Here is a 17,894-nt window from a genome sequence, read left to right as displayed (position 1 = left end):
CATGGCAGCAACTTAATGCATTTAGATATGTAGACATGGTCAAGACGATCTGCTGCAGTTCAAACCGAGCATCAGAATGGGGAAGAAAGGTGATTTAAATGACTTTGAATGTGACATGGTTGTTGGTGCCAGACGAGCTTTTCTGAGTATTTCAGAAACTGCTGATCTACTGGGATTTTCATGCACAACCATCTCTATGGTTTTCAGAGAATGATACCAAAAAGAGAAAATATCTAGTGAGCGGCAGTTCTGTGAGCGGAAATTCCTTCTTGAACATGACAATGAGTTCCCTGTACTCAAATGGCCTCCACAGTCACCATATATCAATCCAATAGAGCACTTATGGGATGTGGTGGAACTTTATTTTAATTTTTTAAATTTTTTTGCTTTCATAACTTCTAACACACTTGGTTTATTATCAGTCAAGTCAATAGCAGCTTGGTAAAACAGGTCGGATAGTACACACATCCCATATGAATCGCTCCACCAGTTTGGTCCATCTATAAAAAAATCATGAGCTGGAGCGTTTTTATTAGGTGTATCTTTATATAAATGATTCAGTTTACTACAGCTAAGGCATAAAGTGCTTTCTAGTAGCTCGCAGGCTGAGAAGCAAAAAATACACCCTCTCTTAAGCTGCAAACTGTCAATTAAATATCACACACTCATCAGATATGAGCATGGCCATGATGGTTATGTATCTACAGCTATAAAGATTTTATGCCATCCATTATGCATAAAGAGTTAATTTATTCATGAGGGCAAAATGTGATTGTCCTCTGCCTTTGGATTCCTTTTCATAGGCGTCAGTGCACCTTGTGAATAGACCACTGCTTTGTGCCTGGAATATAAATAGACTGTGTGTGCGTGTGTTGATGTGTGCAAGTCCGTGTCCTCATATATATCCAATACTATGTGCTTTAAATCAATCCGGGCTCCTTTTAACCTTTAAATTTGGCTAGCGAAATCACTAATGTAAAGTGACAAGTATATTTGTTCCAGTTAATTGCATTAAAAGTCTTAAACAAGACGCCGTTTGCTCCACAAAAGTAATTGTCAGTGTGGAGCTCCTCGGTCATGGCAGACCACCGAAAATAACAAATAAATAAATAAATGATCTCATAAATCTTAGCCGGAGCTCTGCGTTTACACTCATGGCCATTAATACAAACAATGGGGTGTGCGTTTGTTCCTATGCACTCGCAGAATGTCTTCTATTTTTGTAACACTATTGTGCTTGAACATCTTCACAGTGACCTATATATTGTGCTACATCATAAGCATACACTGCAGGGTTAAGAGTCACAAACTTAAACGCATGCATTCATTTTTTTAAATCATGTTTTAAAGTGTTTCTTTACATATACAGTATGTACATTGTAAGAAAAAAAATGGCTTTTTTATGGTAAAACAATGCTACACTGAAGAATCTGTTACCTGCTTAATGGTATGCTTTCATGATATGTATATGTTAAGAAATATATTACTGTGTTATATAATTATTCATTAGTTTTCCTTCGACTTGGTCCCTTATTTATCAGGGGTTACCACAGCGGAATGAACCGCCAACTATTCCAGCATGTTTTACGCAGTAGATGCCCTTCCAGCTGCAACCCAGTTCTGAGAATCACCCATATACTCTTTGATTCACAGACTAAGGCCAATATTGTTTACCCAATTACCTATAATACATTTCTTTGGACTGTGGGGGAAACCGGAGCACCCGGAGGAAACCCACGCTAACACATGGAGAACGAGCAAACTCTACATAGAAATCCGAACTGACCCAGCTGGCACCTTATTCCTGAGGCGACAGTGCTAACCACTGAGCCACCGTTTCATCCTATATAGTTAATTGATTCATTCATTCATTTTCTTTTCGGCTTAGTTCCTTTATTAATCTAGGGTCATCACAGCGGAATGAACCGCCAACTTATCCAGCACATGTTGTCCACAGCAGATGCCCTTCCAGCTGCAACCTATCACTTGGAAACACCCATACACACTCATTTTACACACATATACTTCAGGCAATTTAGCCTACCCAATTCACCTATACCACATGTCTTTGGACTTGTGGGGGAAACCGGAGCACCCGGAGGAAACCCACATGAACACGAGGAGAACATGCAAACTCCACACAGAAATGCCAACTGGCCCAGCTGGAATTTGAACCAGCAACCTTCTTGCTGTGAGGCAACAGTGCTAACCACTGAGCCTCTGTGCCGCCCTATGTAATTAATGTATATAAGATACATTATATAATTATATTATTTCTTAAGAAATATATCATTTCATCACCATAAATCCAATCGACTTTCCCGGAATTCCCTGCATGACATCAGTTATGTTCATTAATCTAATAATAGAGTCTAATTAGAGTAATATAAATAATGTTTATTGCATCATTTTAGTTTTGCGTGTGTTACCATGGTTGTGTTTAGTAGTTGTGTAAATGACACTGAGAACCTACAGTATATATTAAGTTCTGCTTTTTGGAAAGGGAAAAAAGTTGTTTGTGATGAGCATTGGTTCATTGTGAGGGTCTTTTTTTTTTATCCCCACATGCTTTTGTTTTAGTCTGTTTTACAAATGTACAAAGTGTAGATGTTAGTACTTCAAGACATTGCTGCATTAACACTATGAATGAAATATGGTAGTTTACCGTAAAATGTAGATACTTCTTATAAGGCATCTACTGTGTTTTTAATGGTAAATTCTGGCAACCACAGCAGCCGTTTATTACCAGAAATTTTATAGGTTTTTTTTAACGTTTATTATGCAACTTTTAGAAAATATTTACTTTTTTGTATGTTATTAATAAAGATTTTGTTATATTATATTATATTATAATATATTATATTATATTTATTATATTATATTATATCATATTATATATTATATTATATTATATTATATTATATATTTTTAGTCACAAAACATCTTTAAAATGAAAAGATAATGCATTTTAATGTATGCAAAATCTTGCAAAAAATACAAACTACAATATTTCAGCAAAATTGTATATATTTTTGTTTTTCTCAATATTTTTGGAGATTTTATTTAATATTTTTCTATAGCAATAAATTTGGGCTAGTAATTTAACTATTATTGTAAGTTATTTTGTAGATTAGCTCCAGATTTGCCTTTAGTATTCTAATGTATATGCACAAATATAAAAGTGTAAAGCCTATAGAAAATATTCTTTAAAAGATTTGTGGGGCGGTGTCCTCATATATAGTACACATTATTTCAAAGCAGACATTCAGAGATGAGCAATATTTGTATAATCATTTTTCTATCACTTTAGATTTTCTTGTTAATCAGCACCGAATATCATCCTTTAGACCAAGCCATGAATTTAGTGTTGGTTCAGTTCAGATTAATAACAGAGTGACGTTTATCCAGCAGAGTAGAGTTCAATTCCGCTAGAAGCAGTTCCAAACAAGGAATATTATTTTTAAACTCAATTGTCAATTAGTTCAGTTCAATACAACATTGCAGGATGTGATTCAGCTGTAAAGCATCTCCACAAAAATGACAACGCCATCAGCCTTGTTGAATACAAGTATGGTTTAAAAAATTCCAGCGTTATGGATCTGACATTTGCAGTAAAAATTCTAAACTTAAATTGACAGTAAATTAAATTGACAAAGTAAATGTTAACATTATATTGAAACATCTCTTTAAATTTTTAAAACAACTAACCACAGATTAGAAAAATATCAATCTGTAAACATATTTTAAATTTTAAATGAGGAAAATAGTTGCGTTGGATGTGACCAAAAATGTGCGTTTACATTATACCACATGCTGTAAACCCCCCAAAAATAATGCTAATCTAAAAGATAAGAGTTGGCTCACACTTGCATGGAATTGCTCATTTCTTAAATTATAACTGACCTTAAAAACAAAACAAAACAAAACAAATCTGATGTCCATCAACTTTTCAGTTGTACTTTTTTTTTTTAGAACCAAACACATTTATATTGGATCAGAGCATCAAATAGCGGGACGTGTACTCACAGGTGGTGGGCTTGTTGCAGTTGTGACCGTGTCGAAAGTACTGTGGGTTCTCTATGACAGGAATGCGACTCATGCCGATCACAACAGCATCGGGTCCGGCGTCAAGAGAGCAGGGTGTGACAATACCATGATTCACATGATGAAGAGGGCTCGCAGAGTCTTCCTCCCCACTGATGACTGCCACTGGGCCTGCAGAACAAGCACAAAGAAACGATAAACGTACAAGTAGTGTGAATACAGGGTTTCTGTGGATCTTATAAAGGCTTAATTCACCATTCCACAAATTAAGGCCTCAAAGTGGAGCCTTAACAAGACTGTTATGATGTGTTTAATGGTCATCATTAAACATATCATAATGGTCATCATTATCTTAAATCCTTGGATCTTTTTAATATTTAGATTTTTTTTAGAAACGTATGTGGGCCATTCTTCAACTACGGGCACTTTTAGCCTTGTGAAGTTGAGTAAAAAAAAAAACGTGTTCAAAATTAACGCAACATAGCCTCATACGTTTAAAAAATTTGTCTTGTTTTAAGATCTGTAAGAGGACAAACTTGGATTAGAAGAGAATTTTTTTTCCCATCATGAACTGAAAAAATGTCAATTCCACCACATCTCAATATACAGCTTATTTCAAAGAGAAATAAATTATGGCAGTCAAACATCGTCTGAGATCATTTTTGTATCTAGTTTAAGCAATCTTTCCACAAAAAAAAAAAAAAAAAAAAAAAAAAAAAAAAATATATATATATATATAGTCACGTGACAAGAACTGATCAGTTTCATGCTTTGTGAGGAATATACACATTACGGTAGATTAATTACCTCAGACAAACAAACAACACTCAAACACTGCAGTGCTTTTGCATACTTCGGATGTCAGTGGTTACAGGTATCCAGTTTTCTTCATGTCTACTTTTGTGTTAACAAAAAAAGACAAACCAGTTTGGAACAAGTGAATGATGAGAGAATTTTAAGTTTTGATTGAACCCTTTAAGTCTTTTGAATATGTCAAGCTGCTGTGATCAACCCACTGCAATGTTTTTTTCAGTGAATATTAAATTACTGGAAGAGCTGCAGTTTTTTTGGTATTTTTATGGGTATATTTCATGTTTGAAAAGTAACTTCAAAGTAAAGTAATTAGTAATCTGATTACTTCTTACATGAAGTCATTAGTAATGTAAACAGATTACAATTTTCCAGTAGTAGTCAGTAATTTGTAATCGAAGACTTTCATTTATTTTTCGTACAAGTTAAACATGTCTCATAGTATTGTTAAAAGATGGAGCACAGGCTGTAGCTTTTCTGACAAATAGTTTCAACCGAAATTAGAGTGGTTACTCTAAGATTAGGAAAACTAGCAGGGTCATATACGTTTACATGTAGGTGTTTATACTGCCGTTAGTTTTCAGGGAATAACTTATTGTTCACAGAATATATCAGTCTGCTTTAACGTTAGGCTGACAGTAGAAGCGGTGAAAAACACCAGCAATAGCGGCATTATCTTGATGGACTCATTCAGTAGCGAATTTGAGTTTATGTGACTTACACTTTTCGTTAAAAAAAAGCTCTTTATGTCCACCTTCTTTTGCTACCGCCATCCTCACTCGTGCGCGTCAGACACATCAGAAAATTCCCCCTGCGCAGTTTTTTTTTTTGCTGCTTGTATCTGAAAGCAGCCTCTCACATGACAGCAGGGAAAGGCACAGCCAATCACAATGTACATATGTGTTTGGCTCCTGCAGCTTCATAATATTGGTGCGACTCGAGGAGAGAACGTGATTTAACCCTTTCGGCATGTCTAGGTTTACACTGACAATGCAATGTTTTTTTTTTTTTAAGTGAATTAAATTATTGGTGGGGACACTTCAGTAGTTGGTGGATATAGGTGGGGGCACGCCCTCTCTGTCCACCCTAAAACTACGCCCCTGCACGTAACACATAAAACAAATTTGCTAAAGCTAATTTATGAATATTTTATACAGTGTAGGGTACAAAACCTACATTTTAGAAACACACTTTTATTCATATTTAGAGAACGTACTGATGTTTTGATCCCTGTGGTTTCTTTAATTGGTCTTAAACAGTATGCAATTTTTGCCAGTAGAGGGCGTGTATTCACAACAAACAAAGCCTTAGTTTATGGATCATTTATGGAGTTGTGATCTTTATTACATCCTACGGGACTCCTGCAGAAATCATGTCGATAGATGAGGTAAAGTTGTCAACACTTATTACCATGGTGGTATGAAGCAGAATAAAACTGAAAGCTGTTGAAAGGAAATGATTGCTGATGAGAGACGAGCGAGACACAGCATAAAAACAGCAGAGCTTTTATTATGCCACAGTCCTCCACTTCCAGTTCTTCAGCTTGTGATCATGTGGAGAATCAGCTGTTTTAGCAAACTAAATACATATTAAGCTTCTGTTAAAATGCTGCTCTGTGCAGGCTAATAAAACACTCAACATATTAAAGCATTGTTGGTGTTTCCTTTTTTAATATAAAACATGAAATCGAGTGTGTGAGTGTTTGTGTCTGTGTGTGTGAGAAACCATTAGCATGAACACGGCCCATATCACTAAAATTGCTTACATTTCTGGATTTAAACATTCTTTGAAAAATTTGGGACAAACGTACATTAGTCATCAAAATATTTAACAATGTTCTACACTGTGAGAAATGCTGGATTCCACATAATTTATTCGTGTTGTCCCAACACAAATCGATTAAGTTAACTTAATAGTTTTTACATATTTAGGTGGATTGAACATAAAACAATTAAGTTGTCCTCCCAAAACCAATAATTTGAACAAGCAGCAAAAGCCATTTTTTAAGTATAGTTTTTTTTTTTTTTTTTTTTACATTTTAATCATTTCTTTTACATAATGTGGCTAAAAGTCTTAAATTGACCTCCATTAAAGCTACAGAAAGCCTGTGAATGTTACTGAGAAGCATTGGGGAAAAAAGGGATATTTTACCACAACCTCTTTGATTTCAAAATCAGTCTTTGTAAAGAATCAAAAGAGACATTACACCAGCTAAACAGGGCGACTAAACAAGCTTCAGCTCATTTCACAACACAAAGCCTTTCGAGTGACTTCACAAGGCTACAAAGATGTCTAAAACACTTTCATCAAGTTTACTTATTTATTCACTGTGAAACGGCCATGGTTTAAAATGTTCCACGAGAGAGAGAGAGAGAAGGAGAGAGACAGACAGACAGACGTTGGTCGGAATTTAGAAAGGAAGGTTGCTATCGCCAGTAAACATGCAATTTTCAGTGAGCTCCTTTTAAATCATGACTTCTTAAATCATTTGTTGTTTAAAAGCAGTTTTGAGACCAGTTTGAACACGGGCAACAAGCAAATCAACAGCAAAGTGCAACTGAAGTGTTGCAAATACCGTTTAAAGTCTGCATGAACTGGAAGTTCAGAAACGGAATATTAAATAAGGAAACAGTGGGTGTGGCTTGTTTTTCTTCTACTGCAAGCTGATTGGATGTAGAAAAGAGCAGGCGTTTCATTCAGAATGATGGGGAAAGGGGTTTTGGGGAGAGTTATTACAACCTAACAGACTCCGCCTCCTCCTCACCATTTGTGTTTGATGTCAAAACGGACAGTCGGAGGGCGTGGTTAAATATGTTACCTACGCCCAATACCTTAGACAGACGTAATCTGAGGATTTAACTGAAAACAAACAAAGTGCGTTTTCAGATTTAAATTTTAGATTACAACGACAAACTATTGATTTTTTTTTCTCTAAATGACATGCACAGATGAATTGTTCACCACAAAACTAGCAATGTGAGCTAACAAAATCATATGGTTAGTTTTGATTTCAATTGTACTTTAAACCCTACTGATTGGAAAATTATTCCCATTTGTCAAAATGACTACTGGAATATTACTCTTTCATTAACCTAGTGTGCTGTACTGCTGTCTACATAGAGTACTTGAGTACAACCCACAATTAAATTGTAACTATGTGATAATATCCCAAAGTCAATGGAGTTTAAAAAAGAATGTTTAAAAAAATCTTTTCCACAAAGTTTTCCACAATTTTGTGGTTTTATTTTTATTTTAGTTAATATTTTAAGTTAATTCTTGCTTAAAAGTTGACTTCAAGGTCATACAAACTCAGTTTAGTTCAGGCTTTAGGTTTTAGGCTTCAAAATTCAAGTTTTGGGAAGATAAACTAGAATGAAACATGTAAGAATCTTAGGGCTCTATTTTAACAAACTAGGCACAAAGTCTAAAGCGCATTGTGCAAAAGCATTAAGGTCGTGTCCAATCCAGTTTTTTAAAGGACTGAAAAATACTGTTTGACCCAGCGCATGGATTGTGTTTACTCTCTTAATGAGTTATGGGTGTGTTTTGAGCATAACATGCATTAAACCAATCTGAGTTTCATCTCCCATTCCCTTTAAGAGTCAGTTGTGTCGTGCCATGGAGCATTTGCTATTTACATGGCGGACTTTGTAAGTTGAAAAACTGAACGCTTCACTAGTGAGAAAACAGTTAAACAGACCATCTGCAGCTTGAGGATAAAGAACGAGCCTCTTCCATTCAGCCTCTTTACTTTCTCTTTATTTTTACTTTTTACTTCTTTACTTTTGTGGATAAAGAAACAGTGTTATACTCACTCCACTGAAGACATCCATTAGCCTACATATTTTATTTAATTTGTTAAGTGCTAAGATTTGTTTTAAAACTGTTTCTAAATTCAGTTCTAATTTCCAGCAAAAAAATAAATAAACATTAATAACAAAGTGTGGTCAAAGTTATTTCCAAATAAACGTTCTATTCTTGTGCCCCATATGGTGATGCTCGAAAACCCGACAGGTGGACACATCTAAGCTTGTTTTTATTAAAACAAACATAAAAAATACTACTGCTAATAATAATAATATTATATGAATGCAAATTGTCATGAATACACAGCAAAAAGTCCCCCAAGATGAGGCATGTAGGCAGTGGTTTCTATATTTATGTAGAAAATAATTTTTGTAACATTTTAATCCTTCAATTTTTTTTCATACGAAAAGATATTTGTGAATTGCTGTACATCCTGTGTGTAGCAAATCTTAAAGTCCCAGTGAAATCAAAATTCACATTGTTTCTTTTCACATTGTTATTCTTACATAAATAATTAATCCACTGTAATAAATGTATTTTGGTAGTCACAGTCTGACCATTTGCTTCTGCTGACGTCAGCCTTACCATTAGTTTGCTATAAAGGAATGATGTACAGAAGGAAGCCCAAGCCTCTACTTAATTTTTTGTTACAGCTGGAAGTACATCAGCATAAAAAAAACAATACTTTTGTTAGGCAGAGAGCTTGTTTTTGCAATACTTACAAAAACTAATGCTAAAATTCCTCAAGAAAATGGAAAAAAAAGGAGGCTTGTTGTACTAAAAGGTCAGCACTTTTTTATACACCCACACGAATACTGACTGAAATACAAACGATTAGCTCCACTAGCTAATCAAAACACATATTAGTATTGGTTTCCCCATGAAGGATACTTGTGATGGCTGATCAAATGAAGGTGTATTCAAACACCACTCAAGTCCTTCTGTAGTTTAAAAGATTTTTATGAGTAGGCAGCCCAGTAGGTGTTGCAACCGAGTTTTTGTTACATCCTGTGAATTTCAACAGGCAACATCAGAAATAATAGTTCTCCTGCAAATCAATAAATCTCACCAACTCTTGTGCCGGTAGCAGTTGAAGAGACCTTTTTTTCTCACCTTGACTGTCTCAGGGTTATGGAGCACTGCCCGGACCTGTGAGGTGTAACCCTGCAAATACAACCGTAGGTCCAAGGTGTATGAAGTCGTGCCACAACAGCAGAGCCAGAGGCAGGACACAAACACACAGACTGAAAGTGACACGGCTTGTTTATTTGTATTGTGTGTTGAACTTGTTAGGTTCCTTGGGGGTGTGTTACAGAACGTTTCTTATCTTGGGTCTTAACATAAGATATGATACAATTTAATTGCTAATTTGTATTAAGGAAATCCTAAAAACCAAGTGAAATTAAAATGCACAATGCCTCTTTTCACATTGTTATTCTTGAATAATTGTTATTCTATGAATAATTAATCCGTGCAAGTTTATCCACTGGAAAAAAAAAAGTTTGTTTTGATAATCTTCAATCAAAGTCTGACCATTTGCTTCCTTGCTTGGAGTGCCGGTCCTACATCAACCTTTAGTGCCGTTAGTTTGCTATAAGGGAACGATGCACAAAAGAAAGCCCCGCCCCCCTACTCAATATTTTGTTTCAGTTACATCAACATCAATGAATACATTTTAGAGACTTTAAAGCACAAGTGTCAAAGCCAGTTCCTGGTGGCTTGTAGCTCTGCACAGTTTAGTTCCAAGTTCCATCTCCTTCTTCAACACACTTACCTGTGGGTTTAAAATAAGCCAGAAGGACTGAATTAGCTTGATCAAGTGCGTTTCATTATGGTTGAAAATAAACTGCGCAAAATATACTGCCCCTAAGAAGAAACTGTTGAATAAAGTCTTTATTTCCATTCTACTGTATATGAAGTTGAGATGACACACTTAATGGTGTTTTCCTTCAGCTTTTGTCCTATATGTGGTTGTAACTGAAATTACCATGGTTACCAAATATTTAAAGTGGAAATGAAGCACTCAGTCAAGTTTACATCATTTTGTAAATTGATTTCCACTTTTTGGCATGATTTTAGATTTTAGACCTAGGGTGCAGTCATCTTGAAATGTCGCTGTGTCTGACGTCATGGGGTTGGTTCCGTTCTCTCAGCTGAACAGATACAGTGGAAATAATGGACTGAAGACTATTCAGAAGACTATCTATTTTTCCTCTTTTAATTACTGATCATTTTATGTGCTTTAGTCCACTCTCTGTATTACGCTGCCTGACTGGATTTCAACCATGGTTTCAACAAGGTCCGCTACTGACGTAATGAAGGCAATGTACTACAGCTGCTCACCTCTGCTTATGTTCAAATCAAAACTAAGATTGTGATGGTTTTTCACATGGCAGGTTTTTATCTTTCATACATGTTGAGAGATCGAGCTGATCGACTTGAAAAGGGAATATGTCTTGACATAATCCACAAAGATGTGACTTAGTAAAGCGTGAAGTCATGTATGTTTTTAATCGTTGCATTAGTCTGAACGTAAACCCCCTCATCAGGCAGCGCTGCACCAGCGTGAGAGAGTGGACTAAAGCACATCCAACGAAAGGAATGCACAGAAAAAAAAACACACACAACTTAAATGCTTGTAGTTGTTGTACTTGCACCAGCTCTGTGATGCTCGTCCACATCTTCATGCATTGGGTTAGATTAGGTTGTCCAATGTCAGTGCTGGTTAAAACCCATACAGGCAGTCATGCAGCATAGTACAGAGAGTGGACCAAAGCGCATCAAATGATCAGTAATTAAAATGGAAAAAAAGTAAAATAGAATAAATATTTATATTTATATTAGACCCACATCTGATACTTGTATTTGCACCAGCTCCACGTCCACAACATTGGGTTAAATAAGGCTTTGCAGTCTTTATGTTCAGTCTATTATTTCCACTGTATCTGTTCAGCTGAGAAAACGGAACCAACACCGTGATGTCAGACACAGCGACATTCCAAGATTCCAAGCGCCATAGCTCCTAAATCTATACTAAAACACCCCGTTTTTTTTCTAAATGATTACATTAATCAAGTTTGTTTTATATATTTTCATTAAAGTGGAATCCAATGTACAAAATAAGGTAGACTTGACTGAGTGCTTCATTTCCCTAATATGCCCGCTTGATCTCTCTAAACCCCTCCTTTCTGAGAGCCTCAGAAAGCCTTGCTTTGATTGGACAGTTGGCTTTACTCTGCTCTATCTATCTGGTAACCAACTACTGTATCCATCATATCTACTATATCCATTTATCTATTGTATTTATCTTTCAACAATATCAAAATAACTATTTATAGGATCAACATCCATCCATGTATTCATCTATCCATCCAATCTATTTATCTATTGTATTTATCTATCAACAGTATCAAAATATCTATCTATAGGATCAATATACCTATTTAATCAATCAATCAATCAATCGATCAATCGATCAATCAATCAATCAATCAATCAATCAGATTGGTAAACCAAAAGGGTCATATCTTGGTTGTAAGGGTCTCCAACAACAGTTTAATATGCATGCAAGGTCAAAAAACACTTTCATGGTCTTATAATCTGCATTTATTTTTACCTAATTATCCCAGCGACTCCTGTATGAATCGTCCAGTGATTCATTTGTTCCCAAACCCCTCCTTAGCGCGAAGCTAATCTGCGCTGATTGGACCAATGACAGTCTGTTGCGATTGGTCGACTGCCTTCAGTCAGAGAGTGAAATGCCAAACAGCTAATCAGCAATTTAAAAGTAATCACAGTTCATACACGCTCGATAGTGTAGGCGTGGATTTTAGCTGCCAGTGGGTCAATGTAAATACAGACTATGGACTTGAAAATACAGACGACTAACTATTTTATTGAGCAAAAACTCCAAAAACTGTAGAGGAGATCTCCTAGCTTCTCACTCTGCTCTTTTCACAGACACACACACACATATTGCACACACACACACGCACTTAACCCTGCTCGACAACGCGCGCGCACACACACACAAAAACACACACCTCCGGACGACAGCTCGCGCACACACAGACACACACACTACTCCTCGTCCACGGAGCTCCGTTAACAAAGCAGCACGCGTCGCGTTTTTAACGTGACTTTGCACGCGATAAGAGAATAAAGCCAGTTAACCTGATACAGTACACGCGGTTACAAGTAACAAATCACAACTAAATACATTTGCAAGCTAGAGTCAACGAGGCAACTTTAATCGCACGTACTTACACTTGAGAAATGGAGGAAGAAAAATCCATCCTGACGTCCATCAGTAAGTTACTCTTTACTGATCCTTCCTTTAACAAACGCTGATGAAGTATTCTTTGTAGCATGTAGTTTCCAACTGCTTGACTATAATGCTGAGGTTTCATCTTTGGGTAGAGACTCAATATATCCATCTGCAGTGTGACTTCTATCGACCGGCATGTTTGTGTGTGTGTGTGTGTGTGTGTGTTTGTGGGTGTGTGTGTGTGTGTCTGGGTTTCTGCGTCAGAGGGCGGGGCCTCAGGTTTGAAATCTCCCGGGTTTGCGCGTGCATGTGAATAACTTGGTTTCGTTCGTACGTCATGGCGAAACACCTAATGAATCGGTATCAAGGCGACTCGTTTGAAGCACTATGAGTCGACTCTTTTATAGATGAATCAACAGTTTTAAACACTGTACACTAACAGATTTAAGCCTTAGCTGGATACTTCACTTCACTTAGAGCTGTGTTACACACTACATGGAGGGGAATTTTCAAAAACCCATAATACGGGCTCTTTAAAACAATATCTGTTGCATCAATATTCATATTGAAGATAATCATTTAACTTGCTTGCATCATTAAATATATTGTGTCTAAATACAGCTCTGCTAAGCAGGCCAATATAACACTCTAAATAACTATCATTTCCTTCAATTTTACAAATGTCTCATTGTCTGAACTGGTGAACTCTCCACTCATTGCCTCCACGAGCTGACATGGTGAAAGAGAGCACGTAGTTAAAAGTAAACACCACCTCATGAACAGAACCACACGTCTTTGTGTTTGACATTTAGTGTCCTACTGAGAAATGCTGCTTCTTGGCACAGAGTAAATCTGAAAGTTCGATATTAAACATTTCGCTGTAACTCTTGGTGTTTCCAGTCAAATCTTACTCCGAGGGATACAGACCCACTGATATTGATGGCCCTTCACCAAAAAGGCTATAGAAGATTTATGACACCTCCATTGGGCGGATCATTTATTTTGTTTATGATTATATAAAAAGGCTTTGGGAGAGAAGCAGGAGCATATTTTATTCTGCAAGAATGCTAAATTCACCATATGCGTCACAAGCTTAGTTTGTCTTTAGCAAATGGAGGTAATGGGCTGAGACTAATGAAACGTCAAGGTCACAATCTGCCCTAAAATAAATAAATATATATGTTTTTAAATATTGGTTTAGAAGAAAATAAGCACACTTAAAAAATAAAATCCTGATTTGAATGATTCAATAGTAATTCAGTATTATATTCTCATTATTATTATTATGAAATTGTCAAAATTAGGTTAAATTACAAGTACAACAAATACATTCATGATCGTTAGATATATTTTATATGCCACTTAAATAATAAAAAAAAAAAGACTTTTAGGAAAGTAATTGTGCATAGTTGTCTTCAAATCACTTAATTTTGTTAACGAAAAATTTCCATCATAATTTCGTGACGAACAAGTTTCTATTAAGGAAAACTAAATGCAAAATAAAGTGATGATGACGACAACTAAAAATGTACTGACATTTTCGTTGACTAATAAAAACAAGATGAGCATGTAATTGGGGGATACATTTTGGTAAAATATCCAATTAATCTTGAATTAGTAGAATTAATCTTGGTGTATGACGGACTTTTGAAAAGTAGCTGGTATAGCCTCTTGCTGCCCTTTAGAGAACTGTCTACATCTGCTGTGATCGTCAGTGTACAGTGTACCTGTACAACAAAACAAAACTGCTTTGTTCAGGTGGCGTTCAGAGATTCAGTGATTAATTCTTACGTCTGTAAGGATGTAATGATACTGTAGTGCTAAAATCTTCTCTTTAAGTGAAGCGCACCTATTACATATTGTTAATTATATAAATAAACGATGCATATCTAATTTTTGGTCTTCAATGAAATGCTGTATTTTATAGTTTAATAATTAAGTTTTAAGTGAAAATATTTTGTGTAAATAAATGTATACACTGTTTTAAGTAAATTAAAGCAAATGTATTTTAGTCAACTAAATCTAGAGTAGATTTAGTCTCTAAAATCTTATAAAACTTAGTAAACTAAAACTGAAATGATTCAGAAGACTAAAATATGACAAACAAAAATGTAATTTTAATCAATAGACTAAGACTTAAAATCAAAATTTGCTGTCAAAATAAACACTGCTTCAAATGCAAAAAGGTTATTACTATAAATGCATTTTTTTTTTTAGGTGTATAGGTTTTCATAATTAAACACTTATTGGATTTTGATATTAATCATGGTCTGGATTTGATCACAAAAGAGTGCATGAGATGTCTTGAAAAAAATAAATGTTTTACTGCTGACATAGGTTATACAGTAGTTCACCACACCCATAGATGCATGTTATCTGCAGATTAATTAAAAAGCACCTGTTTGACCCCTTTTACAAGATGTAAGATAAGACTTTGGTATCTCCAGAATGTGTCTGCAAAGTTTCAGCTCAGATACTTTATCATATAATAATCTGCTCGTTTTGGTGTCTGAGGAAGACACATAGTAACTTGACTTCTAGTTGATCATTTGATATCAGAAGTGGCTTATATGAAAGGCAAATGCCTCTAGATTATGCTTATTTTACTAAAATAAAATATGATTATGCCTTGATTTTGAATTTAATTAGGAGAGTAAAGTCTGACTTTTCATAGACAAAAGTCTTATCACTTAACAGAAATAATTTACAGTATAGAATATAAAGTCATGGTGCAGTGGAAAAAGAATTAATTTTGTGTATTAATATTGTGTATGACTCCCATGACTCCCATGATCTTGGAGGACTGAATCCACACATCTCTGCAATGACTCAAATAACATAGTAATAAAGTAATCTGGAATGGCAAAGAAAACATTCTTGCAGGACTACCTAAGTTAATGTAATAATAATAATAACAATAATAATAATAATATTGTTAGTGTGACCCCAAACCATGATTTTTTCCTTCACCAAACTTGACTGATTTATGTGAGAATCTTGGGTCCATGCGGGTTCCAGTAGGTTTTCTGCAGTATTTGTGATGATTGGGATGCAGTTCAACATGATTCATCAGGAAAATCTACCATCTGCCACTTTTCGGAATGATCAACTAAAGTCAAGTTATTATTATTTGTTGCTCTTACAACTGGGATTGACGACAAGATATTTTTCAGGTAGTGTATATTTATATTGTCTATTATTGTAATTATATTATATAAGATGTATAATTAATACTTCTTGTTTTGACGTCTGCCAGGGGGCCTCAAGTGTTAATTAGGGGAGTCAATCCACCCCAAACCCTCCTGTAAACTGCACCCTGGACCTACTAACTTGACTATCTAAAAAAAAAAAAAAACTACGCCTCAACATACGTAATTCCCAATGTTTCCAGTGCAGATAGATGAGGAAAGCTAAGCAAGCACAATACAAGCACAGGCGCAGCTTGATTCCTTCCTACACGAACACACACTCTCCTGAACTCAGCCGCAATGAAAAAATAAAGAGCTGCTTTCATCAGTCAGACTCCGACCATTTAAACAGAGGGAGGTGCGATAAAAATTGATAACGTTGCATCATCCTGGCCGGTCGGGGGTGGGCCACAATTGAGCGAGGGGCCATTAAATATTTACCTTTTATTACAGAGTCGCAGGGAGCGAAACAGAAACATGTGATCATTCAGACACTTGACAGTAAGACCGCTATCGATCAGGTTATGGCGAAGCCACATGACTTTACTGATCCAACAGCGCAAAAAAAAAAAAAACTCTGCTCAACAAAGCGCATTCAAAACCCTCAGCGGCAGGTCCAGATGCTGCCAAAATACATGTGGACTGTTACCATGCTAAACTCAAATGCTAAGAGCTGCATGCAGAAGAACTGAGCGTTGATTCTAAATGCTGCAAATGGTCTGACAACGAAAGCCATTTATTATTTTATAGATGGCTTTGCGTTTCAGTTAATTGTTTATTCTAGATAGTCAATGGCACATGTTGCTAATTTATTGGTAAATGTGCTATGTAGAGATAACATACACTGTCATGGAAAGGCATAACATGGTAACCATAGAAACTATGGTTAACCTGGCCCTATTGACTCCATTTAAAATGGCTTTTAAAACTATCATTTTGATGGCACTCGCTATGAAAATAAGAAAATAAATATGTTATAATTTAATTATTATTGATTGATTTATATTTACAAATGTTGGGACAAACTTTAAGATATATTAATGGCAATTAAATTAACTGGATTTTACATGCAAATCTGTCTCATTGTACACTCGCGGTTTTACTGGTACCAGGTTGGACCCCCTTTTTGCCTTCAGAACTGCCTTAATCCTTTATATAAATTCAACAAGCCACTGGAAATATCCCTCGGAGATTTTGGTCCATATTGACATGATAGCATCACGCAGTTGCTGCAGATTTGTTTGTTGCACATCCATGATGCAAATCTCCCCTTCCACCACATCCCAAAGGTGCCCCTTTTCGTTGATATTTGGTGGCCATTTTGGTACTATGAACTCATTGCCATGTTCAAGAAATCAGTCTAAGATGATTCGCGCTTTGACATGCTGTACTATCCTGCTGGAAGTAGCCATTAGAAGATGAGTACACTGTGGTCATGAAGGGATGGACGTGGTCAGCAACAATACTCAGGTAGGCTATGGTGTTGACACAATGCTCAATTGGGTCTAATGGACCCAAAGTGTGCCAAGAAAATATCCTCCACATCATTACACCACCAGCTAACCTGTTAATATCAAGGCAGGATGGATCCATGCTTTCATGTTGATGATGTCAAATTCCGGCCCTTCCATCCAAATGTCGCAGCAGAAATCGAGACTCATCAGACCAGGCAATGTTTTTCCAATCTTCTATTGTCCAATTTTGGTGAGCCTGTGCCAATTGTAGCTTTAATTTCATGTTCTTACCTGACAGGAGTGGCACTCGATGTGGTGCTGTTG

General features: G+C 35.9%; 1 protein-coding gene and 1 long non-coding RNA gene across 6 annotated transcripts in view; one reads left to right on the top strand and one right to left on the bottom strand.

The window, feature by feature from the left end:
• LOC147835935 (uncharacterized) overlaps nt 1-17,894 on the top strand; it is a 379,840-nt gene that overhangs the window by 107,824 nt on the left and 254,122 nt on the right. The gene's annotated exons all lie outside the window — the stretch shown is intronic.
• ntrk3b (neurotrophic tyrosine kinase, receptor, type 3b) overlaps nt 1-17,894 on the bottom strand; it is a 296,050-nt gene that overhangs the window by 66,431 nt on the left and 211,725 nt on the right. For all 5 annotated transcript variants that reach the window (XR_015495428.1, XR_015495429.1, XM_087260709.1 and 2 more), the window contains one exon: nt 4,027-4,215. Coding sequence is in view for 3 of the 5 variants with exons in the window: in XM_087260709.1 (XP_087116835.1) it covers nt 4,027-4,215 (189 nt within the window). In the remaining 2 variants the exon portion in view is untranslated. The remainder of the gene's footprint in view (nt 1-4,026; nt 4,216-17,894) is intronic.

Source organism: Danio rerio, chromosome 7, assembly GCF_052040795.2.
Source record: "Danio rerio strain M-AB ecotype USA chromosome 7, GRCz13ab, whole genome shotgun sequence".
NCBI lineage: Eukaryota > Metazoa > Chordata > Actinopteri > Cypriniformes > Danionidae > Danio > Danio rerio.
The sequence above is the reverse complement of the archived record's forward strand: the minus strand, read 5'-3'. Positions and strand labels throughout refer to the sequence as shown.